General features: G+C 39.4%; 1 protein-coding gene across 3 annotated transcripts; it reads right to left on the reverse strand.

Annotated features, from left to right (window-relative positions):
* Nucleotides 1–1,067: 1,067 nt before the first annotated feature.
* Cdc16 (cell division cycle 16) lies at nucleotides 1,068–25,337 on the reverse strand. 3 transcript variants are annotated; one of them, XM_074042906.1, is made up of 18 exons: nucleotides 25,172–25,337; nucleotides 23,769–23,820; nucleotides 23,580–23,677; nucleotides 22,483–22,521; nucleotides 22,073–22,213; nucleotides 20,025–20,184; nucleotides 17,989–18,080; nucleotides 17,417–17,550; nucleotides 16,364–16,443; nucleotides 15,271–15,320; nucleotides 14,381–14,454; nucleotides 13,441–13,566; nucleotides 9,158–9,310; nucleotides 8,034–8,097; nucleotides 6,710–6,771; nucleotides 5,466–5,601; nucleotides 3,827–3,917; nucleotides 1,068–1,788 (listed from the first exon to the last, which is right to left on the reverse strand). In XM_074042906.1, exons 1-18 carry the CDS (start codon nucleotides 25,217–25,219, stop codon nucleotides 1,529–1,531), a joined length of 1,860 nt encoding a protein of 619 aa, XP_073899007.1. In that variant the 5' UTR covers nucleotides 25,220–25,337; the 3' UTR covers nucleotides 1,068–1,528. The 3 variants fall into 3 exon arrangements, with proteins under 3 accessions (XP_073899007.1, XP_020020104.1, XP_020020105.1); XM_020164515.2 differs by having other exon boundaries at nucleotides 23,769–23,823; XM_020164516.2 differs by lacking the exon at nucleotides 23,769–23,820 and having other exon boundaries at nucleotides 25,172–25,324.
* Between the last annotated feature and the right edge of the window lie 258 nt (nucleotides 25,338–25,595).

A 25,595-nucleotide genomic window follows, 5' to 3' on the forward strand; every position in this document is an offset into this window, starting at 1 on the left:
GAGGAGGATGTTTTCCAGAGTTAAAGTATTGAAAATGTACCTTTCTTAACACAAAACTATAAAGCACATGAACTGGAAAACATAGCTTCCTCATAGGAACAAAGAATTTGATAGGAACTACTCCTGAGGAAGGCCAGATACTGGAGTCACTAGTCAAAGATGCCAATCAACTATGTTAAATATGCTTAAGAGGCTAATGGAAACCACAGACAATGAAATCAGGGCACCAAGGGAGTGATGTATGAATAGAAAATGTCAGTAGAAAAAATTACTTTTCAGTTCCTGTGTTACTTTTTGTTTGGTCCCTGAAAGAACCAAACCCAAGTTCTGGATCTGGAAAGTATAATAGCTGAAATGTAAAAACAAACAAACAAAAAAATTACTACAGGAATTCAGCAGTAAATTTGAGAAGAAAGAAAGAATCCACAAACTCAAAGATAAGGCACTGAAATGAAGAAAATGAACAGAACCTAACAGACGCATGGGACACCATCAAACCTACCAAAATATGCATTACAGGGATCTCAAGAGAAGATGGCAAAAGAAAAATTTGAAGAAATAATGGTTGAAAACTCCCCAAATTTGATGGACACCCAAGAATCTCAACAAACTCCAAGCAGGATAAGCTCACTAAGGATTCCACACTAAAACATCTTAAATTGTCAAAAGCCAAAGCAAGAATCTCAACAGCAGCTTTTCCCATGCAAGGAACCCTCAGTAACTGAGAGCTGATTGTTCAAACATGGTGAGATGGAATTTGAACAGCTGGAAGAAAGTCAGCCAAGAATTCCACATCCAGCAAAACTGACCTGTAAGAATGAAGGAAAAATTAAGACATTCTCAGATAAAGAGACGTTAAAAGGGTTTGCACTAGTAAACCTGTGCTGTAAGAAATGCAAAAGAAGACTGGGATGAAGAAAAGAAGACACAGATGAAGGCAGGGAAAGAAATACAAACGGAACTCCTTTCAGGCTGAATGAAAGGGTGCAAGGCAGCAACTCAAAATCATATGAAGACACTGGCAAAGGCTACAATGCAGATAAAAGAAAAAAGCAGTACTCATGTACTTTTGGTTTGTATTCCTATTTTCCCATATGATTTAAAAGGCAAATGCATAAGACAGTAATTGTAACTGTTAAGGAAACACAATGTATAAAGAGGTCATCTGTAGCATGAGTAGATTGTTCATATGCTACAGAAACTGGATTTCTTCAGATTAGGTTGTTTTCAGTTTAAGATGTTAAAAACTAAAAATATACAGAAAATAAAAGTTTATTGAAAAAGACGTAATGGACAGTTGTACCTTCTTTATTCCACTACGTGTAACTATTTTGTAGGTTCAGAGAATCAGAAAATATCTGTTGCAGAGGTGTGCTATCCCATCTCTTAAGGCAGGTTGCTGGTCCTATATGTAGAGATGTAGTTTGGATTCATATTAGGAAGTAGGAAACTCTTTTAAGACATGGCAAGGATGTGAAGGAATACTGACTTATACAGCACGCATGGGCCCTTTGACCACTGTCTGGAGTCACGTGCTATGGTCTGACATGGATGTCTCTAACATCATGTCACTTTCATTCATTTCTATTTCAAAAGTTTCTTCCAAAGAGGGTCTGGAATCTGGAGTTTTCCTGGAGTTTTCCAGTGGCGCAAGGCCCGTTTCTTCTGCAGTCTGTTTTTCTACTTCAAATTCCCTAAAATCCCACGGAGGTGAAATAATGTTTTTTAGTGTCTTCATTGTATGCACATCAAAGTCATAACATTTTAATTTGTCTTTAATGTCTGCTCCTAAAAAGAAACACCATAATTAGAATAAAATAAGACGTCATCACTGATCTGACATTCCCATCATTATGATACTGCCACAACCGCTTAAGTCAAATTTTGAAGAGAAAAACTATAGATCAGAAGGGAAGAGTGCCAATATTTTCCTTTCTCTCTTCTCAGTGGGACTGGGGTTTGAACTCAGGGTTGCATGCTTGCAAAGCAGGCCTCACAAAGCAGGTGCTCTAATGCATGAGTCATACCTCCCCTCTTTTTTCTTTCCTTTTCTCCACCATTGTCAAGGGAGATGCTAGGAAGACTTTTGGAAGCATTTGTGGTTTTCATGTGATTCCACAGACACCCATTCCCAAAACCCCTTGAATATTGATGAAGCCTCTGGGAAACTTTTTCCTCCACTGTTACAGACAAGAACTGTCACAGTATGCCTGTTTTATAGTCATCAATCTACTGCTCATGAGGCCACAATGCAAGAAATACATTTTCCATGTCAAAAATCTTACAAATAAGTAAGATTGGAAGATCTGAGTTAGTTGAACCTGAGGCCATCATTCTGACTTTCCATCACCACTGCTCAGTCTTGCTAATTACTAGTCTCCCTATAATGGCATGATCAGTACATACTCCAGGTCAGCCTGTGAAGTTGCTCCACATCATCCCAGTGCCTGGCACTGTCGCGATGTTCAATTTCAGTCATTCTGAAGGTTGTGTGTGGCATTTTCTCACTATGATGCCAACTCCATTCCAAAGTTAACTGATGCTGCCAAGTGCTCTTGTGTGCTCCATAACCACCCAGAGGCCATCTTTGTGAAGCTCCTCTTCAACTGCACATTTTTTAAGCATTTTTGCTTAATCTTTTTTTTTTTTCTTTCTTTCTTTGTGATACCAGGGTTTGAACTAAGGGCCGTGTGCTTGCTAAGCAGGCACTCTACCACTTGAGCCATGCCTCCCACCCTTGTTTAACCTTTTCTTAGGGACTTGAGGATTTGGAGTTCCAGGTGAGTTTTCTATGTATTGCAAGTCGTTCTCTGAAGTGAAGGCACACTTGTACTTTCATAATACTGTTTTTGTTATCAGAAGTTCTTAATTTTATTAAATCCCAACTTATTATTTTTTTTCTCTTAAGATTTTACACCCTCAAAAAAATCGTTGCATTCCCCAAGGTCCAGATCTCAAGATTTAACCTCAATGTGCTCTCCTTATCTCATAATACTTATTCCTAAGGGAGTGCCCAAGTACAGCAATTCCACCCAAACTTATCCTACTACTTGCTTATCTTTACAAAAACAATTCAAAGGATTATAGAGTACATACCACTGGTAAGTGAATCCAGGGCAACCTAACATTCCACTGAAATGTAAAGATTTTTGCTTTTTGCCATGTATTATAAAGAAAGAACAGAGCCCTTCATTTATTAGAAAAGCATCCCTAAAATTTCTTCTTCCACTATCCAGTTAGACCAATTCCTCTGTAATGTGCTTCACACACACTCTGTAACAATGTTCTGTGCACTACACAATGTGAACTCAATGTGAAATGAGTCATTAAATCCCACTGCACTGTTCCAACAAATGATCTGCAACTTCTAATTTTCAAGAGGTCCCACAGCTCTGGCTCTTATTTTCTAGATTTCTGACTGCACCATACACACAGAAGGCTGGGATGAAAGCCCCACAAAGGGAACCCCCAGCTATGCCAGCTGAGGTTCCTATACCCATAGATGAGCCGATCACAGATTATCAACCCAGCTGAGCATCTGCTGACCAAAACTGTATGAAGGAATCTGGGAAGTTTTGGGGTTTTTTTTGTTTTGTTTTGTTTTTTTGTGGCAGTAGTGGGGTTTGAACTCAGGGCTTCACACTTGCTAGGCAAGAGCTCTACCACTTGAGCCACTACAACAGCCCCCTGGGGAGTTTCTTAATGTCAATGTAGTTAGAATGGTAGAAAGCTAAATTTAGAATCTTGTATGAGAGTTCAAAAATCCCAGAGACATACAACAATCTAAAAAGTAGAATACAATGCCAATAAGTGATTATGATCTTACCGATATAAGCTTCAGAATCTCCAATGTACATTTCAATGCAATGACCAAGCATTGTAACAGAAAATGTGTCATCTCGTCTAAGACCAAGGGCCTGCCAAAAAAAGATTCAGCATGGTTACTGAAATGTAAACCATTCTCTCTTGTTTAAAAGTACTCTCACATAGATTTACTTCAAAGAATTCCAGGAAATTCAGGGTAGAGTGGCAGTGGTGTTGGTGTGAACACACTACAAGACTGAGATTCCTGAGGGTGGGTGGGAATCATGGAGTTTCAGACTATTTCATTCATATACTTGAAATCTACCCAAGAGATTAAAAGCTGTATCTCCACATAGAGTGCTCTGAGCCTTCTGTATTAATTAAATCACAAAAGAGGTAAATTATACAATACCCAAAAGTACATAATTGAAAGATCATGTAAGACAGGAAAACTTATATGGTCCAAGGTTCTGGCTAGCTCAGTATATTGGAAACCAACAGGGTAACTTCAACAGTTCATGTAGCTTGAAAATCTCTAATCCTTGAAAATCAATTATGAGCCTGTCACTGATAAATTATCTTTGAAATATTTCAGTGTGTCATATTATCTCTCTCTAAATACCACTACAGTCCATATTTTCTCAAATTCTGATGTTTCTAAACCCGGTATGTCTCACAACTGGTGGCTTCCTACTACTGCTATCATCAGCCACAGCTGTGATGTAGGTGTCCTCCCTGTTGTCTTAGTGCTCAGGTGAGACCAAAGACCACGTGAGGAACATGTACAGATGATATCTGAATTGTGGTGATTGTCTAAAACATTCTGTGGACACGTCAGCAGGCTGAGAGAGTTCTGAGGGAGACTTGCAAAGCAGGGTCTGAGGCAAGGAGGAAACTCAAACTCAAAAACAGGCATGTGTGCCAACACCAGGACACTCTTGGGAAAATCGGGACACTGACCATCAGGCTTGAAAACTGAAATTACTTCAACTATATTTTCTTTTTCTATATAATAGAGTGGTCCTTGATAAAAATCGGTCTAAATACATTTGAGAGTACTTTCTGTAAATATAAAAAAATCACATGATCAAAGCTTAATTAGCAGCATCTTTTTTTTCCTTTTGGTCACTGTGCTTATTCATGGTGTCTTATCTTTGATGAAATAATGTGTTTGGACTAAGGAAACATTCCTCATGATGGATGCACAGGTTGTTTTTGCTCATTTATGAAAGTGATCCAGGGAGTCAATGGTGTCCTGAGTAGAAAGACTGGGAATGGATATCTCTGCAATTCCTTCCTGGACAAGATGCTTGACTGAGCTGAGTTACAAGTACCACTGGGCACTTGCTCGCTTCAGTGCACACTGAGGACCAGTCTCACCTTAGTTTCTACTTTGATGAGTACTGCATAACATGTTTATTACTTTTCCCTGCAGAGAAAAGAATAGGGCTGGTGGAATGGTTCAAGCAATAAGAGCGTCTGCTCAGAGAGCCTAAGGCCGAGTTCAAACTCAGGGGTGCCAAAAAAAAAAAAAAGGTCAAATAAAATGTAATGTGTGAAGTTTCAAACTGTAAAGAGATGAAACACTGCCTAGAAAATATCTTTTTTTAAAGAGGCAAAGATTAGGCTGATTTAAAGTTGGGTAGAAACAACAGACATACTGTATGGAAATAATCCACAGCATTTTCAAAGTTGCCCATCAGACTGTGGATATACCCTATGGCAGAATAGGTGGATGCATTCTGAGGAATCAACACCAATGCCTGCCGGTGGTAATCCAATGCTTCAGCATATTTTCTGTTGAAAGACAAGGGGGAAGGGAGGAAAAGGGAGGAGAGAAAAACAATTACTTCAGTCAAAGTACTAAATTTCTAAGTCTAACATGCATATTCATCTATGTAAACATTCCTGTTAGAATAGCAGTCTAGACGGGTAACTACCCCATACCTACTTATATAGATTTTTAACATTTAAAAATGTATTTTCCTGGCATGTCCCCTCCGCTGGCACTCTTAACTGTACTCCTTTTGCTGTTTGAGGGGACACCAATCAGAACCTCATCCTCAAGTCCTAGCCTGAACCTCTCATCACACATCTCCTTTTTCCATGATGTAACCTTCTCACACTAGGACAGAAGAGAGCAGCCAAGGAGTTTTGCTTTAAGATCCAAAAGTTACTTAGAACAGTGTTCCCTAAAGTTCTCTGGAATACTTACTTTACTCTGTGAAATCTTTTGTGAAAGGTTTTAAGCTTAATTAAAGTCTAGGAAATGTTACAGTTCCTAACACATAATAAAAACTTAAGGAAATCCCGGAACAGAAAAAAAACTTGCTTTTTTTTTTCCTTTCTTTACAAAAGACTAGTCTCTTCTTGTATTATACAGGTAATACTGTATAAATACCTGTAATATACAGGTATTTAGAGGTATTCCCCCCAAAACTTGACATAAACAGGGAGCCATTTTTAGCTGTCAAGTGTTTATTATACTATGAAACTTCTGGGAAACAGAACTAGAATACAGACATAGTTTTAAGTAGGTCCTATTGTCCCAGTTCTTTCAAACTAATTTTGAACACTTAAACTTTTTTAAAATAAAAAAAGAACAGCCTGTTATAATTCTCAAAGTTTCTAAAGTAAAGTTATGTCAATGGAGATAAGTAATGATCAGTGATTTTGATGCTTGTTGTATGTGAGTGGCCAAGTACAAGAAAGCTAAAGAAGCTCCTGAAATAAAAATACAGAAAGGGTATTCAAAATTAAATACCCTTCAATGGCTCAAGTGGTAGAGCACTTGCCTAGCAAACACAAGGCCTTGAAGTCAAACCCAGTACCACCAAAACAAAAACAAAATTAAGCAAACTTTTAGTCACAAAATATATTTCTGAAAATTCTCTACTTCACTTACTTAAGTTTTCTGCAGACATGCCCCAAGTTGTTCAACAAAGGTTCCCATTTGTCAACTGTTACCTAAAACATAGCAACATCAAGCCCACAGTTACACACGCCACTGTTTAGCCTGATTTGTTTGCATTGAATCTTTTTCATGTTCTGAGAGCTAAAAGCCGGGCTCTTTCCTAGTGAATGCCTCTATCACAGCAGAGGTAAGGCTTATCCACTTTTCTTCCCCACTAGATGAGACTTCCTGAGTAGTCCACTGTGATTAGCATATTCTGTCAAAGAGTCCATTCATATGTAAGGAGTTTGTATTGTGTACCTACAGCCAACAGCTCTCTCTGAAACACTGGATCTTTATATTCATTTGCCTACAAAATATTACTACTTAGAAATGTTATATAGCACTTCAATTCAATGTGCCACACCAACTCATCTCTCTTTAGTCATTCCAGCTCCCTAACCTCATTCTCTTAGTTCCCCACTAGTCAGTCAGTGGGAACAAGTCATCCTTCTAAGGCTGTCCAGAGCTTGCTCATTCTACTTCTTGGGCATAACTCCAACACTATAACCCTCAGTCTCCTATTGAATGAGATTCTGAACGTGTAACCAGCTTCCAGCTGCTGTTGCAGCTAGGCCAGTGTGAGTAGCAAGGCGTTCAATTCTTTGAGAATTGGAAAGTGGTGACTGGCAACTCTATTTTAACAAAAATACTAGGGTTATCCAGAACCACCCAAGACTCAGTTGAGGAAAAGCCTGCTTTACAGACATATGTGTACAAACACAGAGAATTATGTTTGTAAGTTCAGATAACAAAGAGATGAAAGTAAGCAAAGCTGACTCTATGGGCACAGGCACACTGCAACTGCAGGAACAGCAAAAAAAGGTCTGAATTTGAATAACACCTGCTCTTGCAGAACCACTTCTGCTGCTAAACTGAATGTACCTGCAGCCAACAGCCAGGTTCTCTGAAGCACTAGAGAACCAATGTTGCATCAGATGCTGCAATGTCTCCCAGAATATACTAACCATCAAAATTCTTGTTTCAAATAATCACCTTATACATTCTGCTATCTTAAGTCACAGGGTCCTCATAAGAGGCCAATATCAACATCTACCCTTTAATTAGAAACAAGGTCACTGGTTTCATCACCTCATAAAACAGTCAACTGTCTGATAACCCTAACACTACCAAGCTATTTGGTATGATACCTGTTGTTAGGTTATCCCCTTCAGGGCAAGAGAGACCCAGTGTCTCTATTATTTTCCTGATTCAATAGTAGATACACTTAGGAGTACGTATGCAGGTAAGCATGGACAGATATTACAAAGACTACCTCATTCCCAATTGCTTTAATTTTTTCCAAAGCATCGAGAAACCATTTTTCTGCTGTTTTCCATCTAAAATAGAGGGGAAAAACGGGTTGGAGGTTATTCAAAATTAGCAAGTATAAATATTTTACAAAAACACTTGAATATCTCTTTCTACTAGTACTTAAATGAAATGGGGTATGGGGTAAACTGCTGGAAATGATTGATTCAAATTAAAATTTAAGTAAGATAAAAGGTTAATCTTACAGCATTAACATCACACATATTTAGGATTTGAGAGTCAATTCTTGTGTTTTGTGGTATTTAGGGTTGGAAACCTTTGGTCATAGTATTTCATCAACTAGTCATGACTAACCTTGTTTAATATACACTATTGGTCCAATAACAATGAACTCACGGTCAACAGCACTGTCAGGCCAGATCAAAACTCACCTAACACATGAATTCCCATGAAGCACACCTCAGTTTCTTGTGCTTCAACTATAGATAGCACTAAGTTTAGGGTTATTTTATAAGCATTGAAATCACCAATAAGCAGCACAAAAATGTGAAACCAAACAGACCAGAGAAAGGAGACTTATTTTAGAATGCAAACACCACTGACATTCTACTGTTTTTAAGTTTATGTATAATCTAATGCAAAGGATTATAAAAGATATTTTTCTCTTTGAGTATGACACAGAATCACATAGTCTACAAATATCCAAATGTAAAGAAAAACTTCAATTGACCAGGAAACTAGATATTGGATCATTATAAGTAGTTTAATTTTGTTTTATTAGTAATTAAACAGAAAACATTTGTTTCAAAAATTGTGGAAAAACTGTCTCAAATATGTGAATCCAACTTTTAACTGACAGAGAAGACTAAGGATCCTACAGAGCCTCTAGGTAATACGTGGGGATCAGAGTTCATGGCAACCCAGATAAAAGGAAGACCAAAATTTGAGTCTGTCCTCTAAGAAAATCCAGGAAAAGCATTTCTACTTTCTCTATTTAACTGTCAAACTCCGTCTCCTAAAACAGAACATCTAAAAACAAAAATTCACTGAAATCACTCTGGTCAGCAACTCTTATGACCGAGGTCCCACTTACAGTCAACAGAAGGGCTGTGGTCCTCCAATACTTACTCTCCATTCTGAAAGGCAACAACCCCGACTTCATGTATGACAAAGGGGTCTTCTGGCGCAATGCTCAGAGCTTGGCCGAAAAATCTTTCAGCCAGTTTGGAGTTATTGGTCAAACCATATTCTAATCCGATGTATAACATTGGCAAATGACACCTAAAAATATTGGAAAAATTCACATATTCAAAACCAAAAACTTTGCAGTTCAGCAGCAATTTGTCAGCTTCAGATCCTATCTGTAAGATAATTTAAATGTAGTCCAAAACACAGTATTTAATTTTTTCTAACTCCTAGTTTACTAATATTTAGTGAACACCCAATGAACTTTTTTTTTTTTTAAATTCTGCAGAAAAAAAAAAAAAACCTCTCAGAACAGAAAGGCAGGTCCAGTACTATTCTCCTGTGTGAAGGTTCACTCCTGGGCTACCACCCACTTTCCCATGTCCACTCAGTACCATGCACTGTTCAAAATAAAGAGCTATGGTCCGTTTCCCTGTACAAGGCCACCACCTGATTTTCTGACCTACATGGCTCTCCCTGTTGCACTTGCTCATCACAATAGGTTTTTATCAGTTTTTCCCTGAAGAACTCTTTAAGTCACGTTATGTGTATGAATTCTGCTTTCCCATCCTCTTGAGAAAGTCATATGCATAGCCAGTACTAACTACTTCTCAAAGAATTTCTAACTTTTCACACTATCAGATCACTGACTACTCACCTTTCTTCAAAGATGATCTATAACATGGGTAAATATTCATTGGTTTGTGTGTGCTTTGGTTTTACCTAGACGTGACTCAAATTAACATTCTATCATCCACAGAGGGGTCATGAAAAGTCCTTTAAAACTGTTTATCTGAAGGAGGTTCTTTCAGGATGGCAGAAAAAGGACCTCCAAAAATATACATACTTATAAAAGTAATAAGAATACTGGCAAATACTGTCAAAACCAATCTGTCTAGAACTTTGAGAGGTAACCCAGGGCTTACAACAATCACCTGAGAATCAGATGTTCAAGGAAACAGCTGACTCTCTAAAAGAATGGCAAACTTGTGGTACCTTCACTTGTTCTGTTCCCACCTCCCTCCCCAATTTCCCACAACCAGCAGCTGTAAACTGCTAGCCCCATAGCCACTGGAAGAAGCAAGAGTGTGGAGCTCCTACAACATCCCACAGAGGATTGTCACTATTTTATGTGTCTGGCAGCTTCTGGAAAAGACCATTCAAGTCTGTTTCATTTGACCTCAGTGTTCACTCAGTGAGAAAAGTTCTATCCCTGGGGCATTTGCTGAAAAATAATAAGCAGCAATTATTTATCATCTCAGCTGTCAGAGGCAGCTATATAAGCGGCTAGCCAAAAACTTAATAGGAAAACTGTAGAGCGGGATGTCCACTAGGGGCTTTGTGACACATTCCTGGGGATCCTGGGGTTATATGCACACAAAGGAAGACTGGAAAAGGACCAAATTGCTCACCTCTGACTAACTTCAAAGCTCTGAGAATGAAAAAAAGTAAAATCTAAGGCACAATGGCTGACAACCAGAGTGCTGAAGGTGTGCTTGATGCAGGTAGGGTCCTTTAGCAAGGAATGGGAGCCAATGAGTCCAGAAGCTAATGGAGCAGAAGCTTTGATGGACTTAGCAGTGGACACAGCCAAGAATTAGTTCTGAAGTCACTAAAACAGCAGCAACAACAAACTCTGGGGTGGGATGGGGAAATCTAATTTACAGAATTACCATATTACATTACCTTCAACAAAAATACAGAGACATACAAAGAAACAGAAAAGTATGGCCCATACACAGGAAGAAAACAATTAATAGAAACTGTCCTGGCAGAAGCCCAGATGTTGGACATAAAATAAATAACCTTAAATATGCTATTTTAAATATTTGAAGAGGAAATTATGTTTGAAAAAACTAAAGGAAATTAGAGAATAATAGTAAGACAGAAATTTAAAAAAAAAGAACCAAGTTCAATTCTGGAAGAGGCTATATCCATCAAGAAGATGTAACAATTATACAGCATATAACAATAGGGACTCAATACCTAAAGCAGAATTGTCTATTCAGAGGTAGAAATAGACAATTTGATGATTAGAGCTAAGGCTTTAATCCCCTACTTCCAATAAAGGACAGAATAACTAGGTAGAAGAGCAACAAGGAAATGGAAGACTTCAACAGCTCTGTACAGATCAGACCTAACCTGTGTCCATGGTACATTCCACCTCACAAGAGCAGAATTATCAAGTGTATCTGGAACAATCACTAGAATAGATCATAGAAAAAGGACTGAAATCCCATGGAATGCTCTCCAGGCACAATGTAATCAAGTGAGAAACCAGTAACAAAGAAATTTGGGAAATTCATAAACATGGAAATTAAACACACTTTAAGTAACCAATGGCTCAAAGAAGTAGTCAGAAAGGGAACTTAAAAATATTTACCTAATTTTGAATGTTTATCCAAACATATAAGCAAGTGAAGAGAAAGTAAAGCTGTTCTGATAGGTAGATGAAATTTGAAGAAAAATAATGCTTAGCTTGATGTGAAGATTTAAGGACAAAGTCTGTTATACAGGGAAACACTAAAGATATTACTTGTGTCATTAGTTATCACTGATTTTAATTCTCAGGCACCAACTAGTAACTAATAACTACTGTTTGTGGGCACCCAGAGTATCAAACAAAAATTACCAGGCCCTACCACATGCCCCTACAAAACAATCCACGACTCAAGCTAACTTTTACTGAGTGCATTCTACATGCATGTTATTGAGAATTTTTTGCTGCCAATTTATCAGGTTGATAGATAAAGGGAAACAGGCTGACACTGTGGTTAAGCTTCAGCACAACACAGGACAAGGTAGACAGAACACAGAGACCTGGGCTAAGTACAATGATCATTTAGGTGGATCAATAACAAGCTGCAACCTGGAGGATTATTTCTAGCAAGTGCTATGGACTAAATGTTTGTTCCCCTAAATTCATTTATACCACTCTGATAGTATTTGGAGATACAGCCTGTTAGGCAGTAATAAGGTTAAATGAGCTCATGAAGAAGAGTCCTAATACAACAAGGCTAGAGCCCTTATAAGGGCAAGAGACACCAACAGGTTCCCTCTGCCACGTGAAAACAAAACAAGAAGCTGCCATCTACAAGCCAGGAAGAGAACCTCACCAGGAACCAAACTGGTAGTACATTAACTTTGGACTTCCAGTCTCCAGAATTATGAGATAATAAATTTTTATTGTTTATGTCATGTAGTCTGTGGTATTTTACTATGGCAAATACTTGAGCTAACAAATGCAGTTAGGGAACTATGTCCTTCACAGTACTTCCACAGATGACTGTAAGTCATACTTTCATACGACTACAAAAAGCTGAAGATAATCTGGGTGCAAGATTGAATGTCAAGGAGTCTGATAGTTTGAAAAGGAAGATGAAAGCTAACAAGATGAAATTCAATACAGATAAATATATGAGCCTACCCTGAATTCTATAAGCAAACAAAGGTAGCTGACTTTTGAGTGCTTTCTATGTGTATGCCTTTAATTGGCATTACCTCTGTACTCCTCCTATAAGCCAATGAGTAAGTTTTACTATTATTCCTATCTTTCAAGAAGATAATCTGCCCAAGATCATATGGCGCTGAGCAAAAAGGCCAGGAAGTCCAGGTGAAGTATGACTGCAGACCACCCCTTTCCACTGCCTTTCCACATAGGGACACAGTCTCTGGTCAGTGGAGGTGGTTCACATAAAAGAGCTCTGCAGTAACCAACAGTGAGGCCAAACAATCAGTGGGAATAATGGCAACACTCAACTACCTAGTATAACACACTCTTAGGAACACTGATGGATATCAACACCATATATATAACATTGACACAAACTTACAATACTAGTCAATACAGTCCTGCACTCCCACAAGCCACATCAACAAACTATTGGTTACAGATGAAACACAGCAATAATTTTGCTCAGGAATACTCTTATTCTTTATGAGCATGTGAAAACAGCTTTGGTGCTCATATCTTCCCCTGGCCTCATTTCCTAGCTCCTTTCTGCACTGACTGAGAAAAGCCGCTGGCAAACTCACCACATCACTTTTATCCCCCCTTCCATTTCCATGGTTATTTTACAGTCTCACAAGTTATTAGATAAGAGACAAATATGATATTTTTGCTTAATTTAGCAGCCAAATAGCAATAATGGTTATAACGGAAGTCTCATTTCATTCTGTTTGCAAGAGCTCCTGTCCCAGGGTTTTACCACCATGCCCTGCCATACCCTTTCATTAGCTGTGCTGCTGTGAAGTAAGCAGCCATTGCTTGGTCATGCTCGCTTTCAACTGCAAATGAATGTCCATAGGCTATCCATGCAGGCCCATACGTCTTCTCAAGTGTTGTAGCTTTGCTGAAACAAAAGCATTCATTCAAGAAATATATTCTTAAACTGTTAATTTTATATAAGCAGATGGCTTCAAAGACATTAATAACACTAATTGAAAAAATGAACTGTCAACATATCAAACACTAATGTATTATTTGTGTTAAAGCATCTGAACTAAAACAATGTACAAATTCTAAGAAATTTTAGGAGAGAGGTCTATACCTTTTAGGTATTGTAGTACACCCATTAGCATTTTGTATACACCTTACAAGCACTGCAAGCCCAGGAGCCTACTCTGTGACCCAAATGGTGACAGTGGTGGTGGTAGCAGCCACCAAGTAAGGACCTGTGCTGGACATATTAGGTGTGTGATCTCATCTTATAACCTGCAAGATAATTTAAAATCAATAGCTCCATAGAGGAACCTACTTGCTCTGCCAAGAATTCTGTTTTACAGACACAATGAGTGACCCTAACCATGGAATTTCACAACTATAAGCAAAAGTCCTCAAAGTAAGAGGTATTTCTGTAAATGGAAAGGAGACCTTTCAAACAACACTATTCTGTTTCCTATTTATTCTCAATTATAAATAAAATTAAAAAATAATCCAAGTTCCTAGAGAACAAGGTCTACACCACTGATTTCTTTTATCTCCCCCTACAGCATCTTATGAAGAGCAAGGCACATAGATGATGCAACTGAGCAGAATCTGTTGAAGAAAATATTTATTCTTTCACACTACTTTTAAAGTACTTACTATTACTGCACATAAGCATAAGAGCAAGAAATCTCTTTCCATAGATTCACTATAGAGGGAGGAAGAAAATTAATTCATACCTGAGATATCTTCTGGCATGTTCATTTTTATGACCAACCATGAGATAATAACATCCCACTGCAAACCAAGACACCTAAAAAGTTCAATATTTACCATGACCAGAGATGCTTTACCTACAATGGAATCTCTTAACAAGCTAGGCTACAGAGCGTGGATGAGATGTTCCCAGGCATACATTCTAGTTTGAATTAGAAGTTTCCCTGAGACAGTCTGTCTACTGAGGTCCCAAGTGAGAACAGCTCCTCCTCAGCTCTTTCCAGGTGGCTTCTACAAAAGATGAGGCTCCTAAGCACACCTGCCTGCTTTGAGTCCAGCCTCAATGGCTCTCCCTACTCTGTGCCCAGGTTCTGACTCTCAATTAGCTGGCTCTCCTGCATTGGTTCCACACTGGGCTAGGGGCTAATTTTTGTCCGAGACTTATAACCTGATCCCTGGCTTTTGTTTTTAAGGACACACTTGCAAATTCCACTGTCCACTGCAAACTCTCCATTTTGATCCCAGTAATTTGGAAGACCCAGTGATCCAATCAACATGTCACTCATCATGCCATATGAGAAACTTCAACTGCATTCCTCAGGAAAGGCAGGCACGCAGCTGGCATGGTCAGAATTTTATATTTCTGTACAGTAAGTACTTTAAAATATTAAGCATGTATAATTTCTGAAATCGGAAAGAAGAGATTTTTGTTTGAATTTGTCAATATTTAATTTAAAAAAAACAATCATAGAAGAAGGAAGTCAATGCACTATTAGCTTCGGCACAGGAGATTCTGCCCCAATGTTTTAAATAAAACTTTATTTGCTTGAACTTAAATACAAGTTACTATCTCAATACTAGTTAAGAATTTTCTTAGAGTTCAAGTAAGAAAAAAGAGATTTTTATTACTTACAGGATTACTAGGATACAAATCCACCAGTTTGTGAGAAAGATAGAAAAGTTCTATATTAGGGAAAAAGAAAAGAATTATGTATACCAAATATCAGTTTAAGATCTGACTTTCCTCTAGTTGTAACTTTTCTCAAAGAAAATCTTTGTCACAGCAATGAACTCGTATCTTCCTATCCTTCTAGGTACAAAATATAGAACTCCTATCTGACAGACAACCTTCCCCAGACCAACTGTGGGCTCTGTGCACTTGCTGAGTGACTGATAAACTGGGTGAGAGGCACATAGTAAGCCACACAGGAACAGATGCCCAAAACAGAGCACTTTAGGTGTAACAGGTTCCTGCAAAACACCATTCTAAGAAACCCATGTCTCTTACGCCACAGGCTGGGAATACAATGTCTTAGCCACCCATAACCAAACCGAGTGGCCAAACTTTGAAGTTTATCATATCAGTGAGGTCATTTGCTCTGAGAAATGTATTTCATGATTCATGTCCTACACGTAGACTCTGGACTTAGCAGTCTCAGTTTATTAAGTCAATAAGGTTATTTACTATTCATTATTGCATCTCTTACACGCAGACTCTGGATTCAGTAGACAGTAGACTGGGCAGCCTACAGGAGACCTGAAACTACTGGTCCACAAACAAGACAGCCACAAGGATTTGGAGTTACAGCATTATGGGTTTTCTCTCCTACAGACAGAGCTCATGAATCAATTTTAAAAGATATAAGAGAAAAACTGCCCAAACACAAGTAAATGTTTCTAAAATGCTAAAATGCAGAAAACCCAAGGAAAAAAATCACTTCCCTTCCAATTTCTAAGTAGTTGGCTCCTGATGTCCATTTACTTAAGGAATTTTTTAAAAAGAGAGAAAAGGGTCAAAACTGAAAGCCAACACTCTAAAGCCAACATAGGAGCAGGGTTAGAGAAATACATGTGTTAGGAAACGAAGTAGACCACTGACCAAGCTTATAAAACTTTCTTCCCCCCAGGAGCTCCTTCTTCTGCAGAGCTCCATTACATTGTCACTGCAATTTCAAGTTACAGAATTTTCATTTTAAGAATTGTTTTAATTAAAAAGAAATTCTTACCGTTTGCTTTATTCAATTCCACAAGGGTCCCTATATGTACAGGTAAACAATTTGCATGAAAAGGATCTTTTTCCATTACGCTGAAAGTGAAAGCAACACATCACCACCCAGAAGCAGTACAACACAGCTCTCCTAGCTAGCTACACTCAGTCATTAACCCATGACCACACGCATAACATCACCCACAACACCTGGGTTGTTAATACTTTACTCTGAGTTAAAGCAGAGATTGGGTTATAAGGGAAAGGGGAAACGGGCTTACTTCTTTAGCCATTTACTTCAAATCAAAAGACTTATGATGCATAAAATAGGCCAATTACTTAAAAGGATAAAAAAATACTAAAAATAGTCAGGCACCAGTGGTTCCCAACTATAATCCTAGCTACTCCAGATGCTGAAATGAGAAGGATTGCAGTTCGAAGCCAGTACAGGCAAACAGTTCACTTGAAAATACCTAACACAAAAACAGGGCTGGCGGAATGGCTCAAATGGTAGAGCATCTGCCCAGCAAGCATAAGGCCCTGAGTTCAAGCCCCAGTGCTGCAAAAACAACAAAATAATAGGTAAGTATATGCCCATTAAAATTTTTTGTGATTTCAAGAACTTTAAACAACCCAAAAGACCCACATAAAAAAAAATGTCATGTCATGAGTGACATTATGCCACATCACATTAATGACATTAACATATAAATGAGTGACATATTAATATAAAAATAAATATGAAAAGTCTGATGAGGTACACTGGAAATGGCTATCTAAAAGGAAACCAGACTGGTCCACAGGACTGTCACTCTCTAAAGGGTGAATTTTATAAAGGTATGTGACAAAATGGTATTATCGAATTCTCAAAATTATCAAGACTGAGAAGATGGACACATATAACCCTCCCATGTTACTTTAATAAACTTATACATGTTAATAAACTTATGTCTGGAAACTATTCTAACACAGCAGCCTATTCAGTACTCTGCAAATGGTAAAGGTACATCCATGAATCACATAGGTATGGACTGAATTCCACATTCCTACACAAAAATGATGGTATACTTACGCAGAAGTAAGCTTGTAACACATCTTAAAATCACAGTTGTAATAATGCCTCTCAGCTAAGGACACCACCACATCAAGATTCTCTTGCAAGCCATCTACAGATTCAGGGATGACAGTTTCACTAGGCTTATTATACTGAAACGCAAAGAGATTTAAGCATGAAGTCAATGGGCAATAACAAACCAAAAGGCAAACTTGTGTGTTTGGCCCAAATGATGAAAACATTTATACACGACATATAGGAGCCCCCAAAAACCTGTTTAATTTCAAATTCCATCAGTACTCCTCTCAGTAAGTGTAATTCTCTTCTCAATTTCATCACAGAATTCCAGGGCAGGAAGTATTTCACACAGAAGGAAGCAAACAAACAAGGAAACAAAATCCTTATTTTCATGCATTATCAACCCACTTCTTTGATATTCAATCCTTTAATATAAAAAGTCCTTGGGAGAACAGCATGAGGACCTAAGTTCAAACCCCAGCATCGCAAATAAATAAAAAAATAAAACAAGCGACAAGTCCAGTTGAAAAAATAAGATATTTACATAAAGCACATGCTGAATTTTTCCTTACCTTTTTCAGTTTGTTCTCAAACAGGAATCGTAGCAATTCCTGTTCTTCAGTACACAGCTTGCTAAGAGGCAGTGACTCAAGAAGTTCTTTTTCTTAAAAACAGTGAGAAAAAAAATGTATTCATCATATTTGTGGGAAAACAGTCAGCAACTAAAAATACCTTCTATAGTTCTTGGTCTAAGTAAACTGACTCAAGAGGAATAAGATCAAAATGTACTAGAGAAAGCTGACACTGGTTCCCAGTGGGAGGGTTGGGCCAGGAAGATTCTAGACGATCCCTGTCATCAGCCAGAGAACCACAAGCCTCCGGACTATGACACTGTGTGGACTGCTCTCTGCCGGGAGGTGTCTTGTACACAGCAGAGTGATTAGCAGGACCTTCCACCTCTACCTGCTATATGCCAGCAGCAATTTCCCATCCTTCTCCCTGCCCCAACGTTATGACAACCAAAGTCTCTAGCCATTGCAAGACCCCAGTGGTCAAGAACCACTGCACTAGACTAAAATATGCATGAATCCCATTACTACAATAACCCTACTTCCTCTCTATTCTCTTGCTTACCCCATTGCCAACAAACCTGGTTGTCAGTGGAGCTCAGTTCCTGAGGTACATTAGAATCACTTGGGAGATTTAAATCATCTAACATCAGGGCCCCACCTCCTGAGATTCTGACTGAACCCATCTGAGGTTGGATCTGGACACACAAGTCCTTGGGGATTTAAAATATGGCTAGGTTGAGTGTAGAGAGCAGATTCTGAGAAGCCTATGAGAACTGGACATAAGCAAGGCCAGATGCAGCTGCTTTTCCTAAGATGTTTATCTGTAAGCTGAGACTGGCACAGCCCTGGCCACAGAAGAGGAAAATGCAGAACAGCTGCTTTTCCTAAGTTGTTTATGTTCAGAGAAGCAGGAAGTTAGAAGGTTTCTCCTGTTACAATGTCACGTCTGTCCCGGAGAACTGCTGCTCCACCCCATTTACCACTGGATATAAGACTCACTGAAGTGTGTGTGGAGGGGGGCTTTTTGTTTTGGGCTTTTAGGCTTTTGGATAAAGGGAGGCTTTCTGGATGTGGGAGGCTAAAGAAAGGGAAAAGGATTGCTGAAGGGAAAAGAATTGTTGAAAGGAAAAGAATTGTTGAAGGGAAAAGGATTGCTGAAGGGAAATGAATTGCTGGAGGGAGACTGGATTGCTGAAGGGAAAAGAACTGCTAAAGGGGAATTGCTAAATAGATAGAAAGTCTGCACTGAGAACTTTATACATAGGCTTTAGAAAAGCTAAGCTAAAGAAACGCTAAAGAGAACATGGGACAGTGCAAGTCTGAGCACCAAGGCTTTAAAAAAGCTAAAGAGAAAGCATGGGACATTGCAAGTCTGGGGGCAAAGACTTTAAGAGAGATTATGCTAAAGAACATCTAAGAGAAAACATGGGATAGTGCAAGTCTAAGGAAAGAGACATTAAAGAACAGAAAAGAAGACTTTAAAAGCAAGATTTAAAGGAAAGACTTTAGAAGCAAGGTTTTAAAGAACTGTAAAGGAGTAAGGCCTTAAAGAATAAAGACAGAGATAAGAAGCAGAGTAAAAAGAAGCGAATAATAGAGAAAAGCAGTAATGAGGGTTGTGAGTCTCCACCCAAGTACCCAACACACCTGGCCCCTACTTTCTGTCTGTCTGTCTATCCTGCATCCTTTCTGCATCTTCAGTTGCCGCCCAGTTAGGCTCAGTTAGGTTCGGTAATAACAAGGGAGCGAGGAAAAAGCTACCTCCAGTTGTGAATCACTGAATCAAATTATTGAAATCTTGGTTTAATACTACCTCAAATTATGTCTCAAAAAGATGACCTCGTGATATCACAATCCCTAAAGATTCTGACAGCAAAACAGACTCCATTATGTTTTGCAATATGTTTCATATTTGAAGACATTAAGAGAGTTAGTACAGTCTACTTAAATCTGTACAGTCTGTTCTTGATTATATAGATTTTAGAGGAAAAGACAGACAACAGTGCTAAACATAAAAACATCTGACGTTTCCTAACCTTCTTGTGCTGTCAACATGTGGTGTGATGTTAAAAGGTCAAATGCTTCAAAACAGTAGACATCAAGCTTCAAAGCTTCTTTGTAACTGTAGGTAGCTAGGGTTCGGTTATCTAGAGCATCATAGATCTTCCCTCGTAGAAGACAAATAGAACTCTTTATCTGTTGGAAAAGTATGAGCCTTGTCAAAACTTTTAAACTTCTACTTTAAAAATTTTAGTTTTTTTACTAGCATAAATAGTACAATGGCATTTCGTGGTGATATTTACAACATGCATACAAGGTACTTTGATGAATTCATCCCATCTATTCTACTCATTCTTAACTACCCTCTCTCCTCCCCCCCACTCCTTTTAAACATATTTGGGTGAGTTTCACTGTGCTATTTTCATACATATAATGTACTTCTACAATATTAACCATCTCCTCCCTTTTCTCCCTCTTCTTACCCACTGTCCCCCCCAATAATCCCCCTTCTACATGTTTGAGCAAAAGTGTGATATTGTCTTTCTGAGCATCATGTGTTGATTATCTCCAGGTTCATCTATTTTCCTACAAATGACATAATTTCATACTTCTTTATGGCTGAATAATACTCCATTGTATATATGTATTTTAAACTTAATTTTTGATCAAAAACCATGTATTATTAGAATGTCAAGAAGTCTTTACTATGTCTACAAACTCATCCCAACTATCAAGTACAGTATGCATTAACAGAGACAAAAAGGCAAAGCTAAGCTTCTTTCACAGACTTTTATCACTAATACACAGGTTGAGGTTCCTGGGTGCATTACTTGTTTTGCCCCAAGCAAGGTAATGATTTAGAGACACAGACAGGGTATGTGTAAAATCAAACTCTAACTTAGAGTTTGACAGTCAGATCCAATAAGAGAGTCCTAGAATTAGACTGGTAGCAAGGCAACCCCTAGTCACAGGTTAGGAGCATGGCTTGTTTGGAGTCCACAGACTTGAGTTCAAATTCTGGCCCTGAGACTTATATATGACCTTGGATGACGATTTAACCTGTCTTGGTCTCAGGTTTTGTTCCTCACTTCTAAAAAAAACAGGGAGAAAGAACTCTATAAGGACTGGAGACATGAGTACCTGTATGGTACTGGGCCATCTTGCTACCATCACTAACAACATGGCATGTGGAATCTGACTCACATTCCAGACCTTAAACTGTAAGAAACATCACTGGGTTCAAGAAGATCCACAAATGAGCAGCTAAAATCATTAAGGAGATGGAAGGAAATTCGTAAGTCAAAACTTAAAAATCTGGCCAAGCCTGGTGGTAATACTCCTGTAATCCCAGCTACTCAAGAGGTGGAGACATGAGAATAGTGACTCAATACGAGCCTGGGCAAAAGTTAGTGAGACCTTATCTCACAAAACAAGCTGATGGAGCACACCTGTGGTCCTAGCTACTGGGAAGGTGGAGATAGGAGGATCTAGTTGGAGGTTGGCCCAGGCAAACACAAACTAAAAACAAACAAAAAAAATGGGGGCATAACTCAAGTGAGAGTTCAAACCCTGTTACCACAAAAATTAATTAATTAGTTAATTAATGAATACTGAGAGAATCTAAGACCTAGGCAAGGTTTTATGAGTTCTAAAAACAAAATAATAATTTCATAATAATGCATTTATTACACAAGCTCCCTCATTTGGGATTTGAAGTCAGGGCCTGCAATTGCTAGGCAGACAATCTACTCTTGAGCCCTCATATGTGCATTTCTTAGCAAAAAAAAAAAATTTAATGTGGGAAGGAAGGAAGAAAGGGAGAAAGGGAAGAAGGAAAGAAGGAAAGACCCTAGGAAGGGAGGATTGATTTGAGATACAGTCTCAGAGGATATTAGAGCTTCCAACTGATAGCTCACAGAGAAATGTCTCAGAATCTTTGGTTCTTGGTAGGCAAGTTGAATAAGTTGGCAACTATAATTATTTTAATACATAATACACATGTAAAAGAAGGTGATTTATTTTTGCCATGTAATTTGGGCATTTCCCATTGCTGTTACTGAAGCACATTAACAATATCACTCACTGAGGACTGTGACATTTCCCAGTCACAGGAGGAGTCTTTCAAGCCACTTTCATCCTTCAAGTATTTTTCAAATAGCCTTTTGTTGATTGGTTCTTCCATATCAAGAATATCAAGAGCCTGCTGGTGCTCTTTTGCAGCATACTATGTAGAAAACAGAAATACCATCCATCACCCATGATAGCTAGGTTTTAAAAAATAGTATACTCATCACTTAAACTTAAAATGTCTAAGACATAACTTTCTCATGCACGTCAGCTTTTACTAAATGAACTGTCACTGTTTTACAGAAATGACACTAAAGGACATTCCTTTAGTGTCCAAGCTCTATCAGCAAACTGTAGCATATAGGAGGTATGCATAGGCTCACAGTCAAACACTCACCAAGTAAAAAGAAAACCAAGCATACTTACGTGGCATCTGGCTGCAAGGTAGCGACAAGCTTCATACAACTAGAAAACAAGTTATTAAAAAGAGGTCAATATAATTCACATCTTCATTTTAAAAGAAAACTGTAAGCATGAAATGAAGAGAGCTACTATCCTAATTTCCCCTCTTATTCTTGCAGTAAAAAATCCCAGTCTTTTCAATTCATATTCACGACAAAACAACCATTTACCATGCACCAAGGATGCCTCAGGAGGCCACAGCAGGGGACATAAGTCTGCACAACATACTATGAGAAGAGGGCATAAGCAGCTCAGAAATAAGCATCTTCAGGCCAGTGAGGAGCTGGACAGACAGTGTAGTGGAGCCTGTCCAGAAAATGAAAGGAGCACAGCATAGCTGCACATATCACTGGTGGAGGGGGGCCTTGGATGTACATTAACACAACTGATTTTATCCCATAGGTAAAATGAAATCACTGAAGATTTTGTGGGAGATATACCGTAGGTAAAATGAAATCACTGAAGATTTTGTGAGAGATATAATCAAAACTGTGTTTTAGGAAACCCTCACTTGTGATAGTTTGCAAGATGCACTGGACAGAAGCCAGGTGGGAAGGTTTGTGAGTGGCAAGAAATGGAAAAGAACTCTCACAATTTCAGAGTTACACAGAAACAGAGTTTTCAGGCCTGCTGTGGTGGTGTGCACTTATAGTCCCAGCTACTCTGGAGGCTAAGTCAGAAAGATCACTTGAGCCCAAGGGCTCAAGAGCAGCCTATGCAACATAGTGAGACCCCCATCTAAAAACAAGCAAACAAATACCAAAAACAGAATTTTCAGAACTTAGTGACTAGATGGGATCAGGGGAGTCAGGGAGAACAAAGTGACTATGATTAGGAATAAGAAATTTTCTCTTTATACTAAGGAAAATTTGAATTTTTATTAGCAGGTGTGAGGCCCAGAGTTCAAATTCCAGTACCACCAAAAAGTAAAAGAAAAAAACAAGAAAATTTGAATTTTTAAAAATAACTTTGACATAAATAAAACATACACCTAAAATACCAATGTAATGACTTTTTCACAGTTTTGAGAGCTCTGAAGTTCACACAAACACTGTACTTACTTTGTCCAGCTTCCGTGACCGAAGTGCATGGGCTGCTCTATGATACTGTGCTGTCAGGTAAAGACACTGAGCCAACCAATAAACGTCTTGGGGATCCTCTATAGGGTAAAATTACACAAATGGTTAGAGGTGCAAGGTAAAATAGATTTTTAAAGATTGATTAGAAAAAAAATAGCATTTGTCACTCACCATGAGAGAGCGAAGCTACTTTGTCTGCCCAAAACAGAGCACTTTGATACTGCTGCTGCATTAAAAAAAAAAAAAAAAAAAAAAGGGAGGGGTGACTGCCCTGTTGCTCCCACAGTTCTGAACAGATGTCTCCTCTTATTAGAGACACATATAATATCAGTAAGTCTTTATATGTAGTAGGATTCCTTTCAACCATCTTTACCTTATAGCTCAACTAGTGTTTTAGTTCAGTGGTCCGGTAAAAACACTGTTGTAAGATCTTTGTACATAAAACTCACAAAGATAGTTTTGGGTTTTTTTGTTTTTTTTGTGTGTGTGTGCTGGGGATACAACCCAGGGCCCTGAGCATGGTAGGCAGGTGCTCTACCAACGAATTACACCCCTAGCCCAAAGAAGTGGTTTTTGGGTTTTTTTTTTTTCCTTTTGAAAACTCATCCACTGCAAGAGTTGAATCGGTAAGAGTGCCTGCCTAGCAAGAGTGAGTTTGTGTTCAAACTCCAGTACCGCCAAAAGATTTAAAAACAAAACAAAACAAAAAAAACTCATCCACTGCAAAAAAATGTATCAGCAAGTGTCTACAACAATGGATAATTTAAATGATTATTTTGCAATGTCTAGTCATTAGCACTTCCTAGTTTATTTCAATAAGCTGTTAGTAAACCCCTAAGTGGAGTTTAGTAGAGCACTATACTCAAATACCTCAAATGCAATTTTACTAACACTCAAATTAAACACACACACATATACATTAACTGTCACTAGCCGCGGGGAAAGTCACCTACTCTAGCTAACCCTAGGAAAAATAAGGCTGACAAGCCGAAATCACTCTAAAGGCTATTGTTGAGTCTTTGATTCTCACATCTAGTCTCTCTACAACCTTTGCCTCGGTTCCTCTGGATGCAAGCCAGGACGGGTCTGCGGGACTGACGAGCAGGAGGAAAGCCTCGGGGCGAGCACATCTGCTCCACAGGTGCACTACACCGAGGGCGAGCCCGGCCCTCCGCGTCTCCAGCCGTCAACCCGAATGTGCGCACGGGCCTCGCTTTCCCTTTCTCCGTCTCCCATTTACTGGGCAAGCAAGCGTTTCAGCAAAAGCTAAGCATCACACTGACACGGACTCGGAGGCCCGTCTTTCCTTACACACTCCTAGCTGTCCACTCAAGGGTAGATTTTTAAAGCACTGACTGAAGACAAGCTTGTCTGTGTCTTTATAAACGTGCATTCGGCCAAATAAGAATCCCAACTAAACCAAACTCCAAGGCCACGCATGGCTCTACTCCCAGCGAGGCCTCCGTACGTGTCGCCTCGCGCGCCCCAGTCCACCGCCCGCGCCCTCCTCCCCGCGGGGCCACGGGCCCCTCCACCGCCGCGACCAGCTGCCCCATGCCCGGCCCGCCACGCACCTGGTCCAGATACTGCCGGACGCGCTTCCGCAGCGGCTCCAGGTTCATGGCCGCGCGGCCGGGACGAGCACCCGCCGCTGCAGCACTCCTCGGGGTACCCGCAGACCCGAGCCCGACACCGCCGCCCCGCGCCGCACCCCGGGCCCCGCCACACGGCACTTCCGCTTCGAGAGGTTACCCCCCCGGAAGTCCGTTGCAAAAAGCGTCCTCCCTGGTGTGCCCCGTGTGGCTGGTTCCGGGTCGTTCCGTGGCCGTGGGTTCCGGCCGTCCCTCCCCGTACAGACACGCCACCTAGTGGTAGCCTCCCTCTAGGAGGTAAGCTGGAAGCAGAGCCGGGGAAGGCGTGAAAGGACGCTTCTCTGGGTATGGTTTTGTGCTCTTTGAGTGTCACTCCATGCACACGTATTACCATCTAAAGTGAGTG

Source organism: Castor canadensis, chromosome 10, assembly GCF_047511655.1.
Source record: "Castor canadensis chromosome 10, mCasCan1.hap1v2, whole genome shotgun sequence".
Classification (NCBI taxonomy): domain Eukaryota; kingdom Metazoa; phylum Chordata; class Mammalia; order Rodentia; family Castoridae; genus Castor; species Castor canadensis.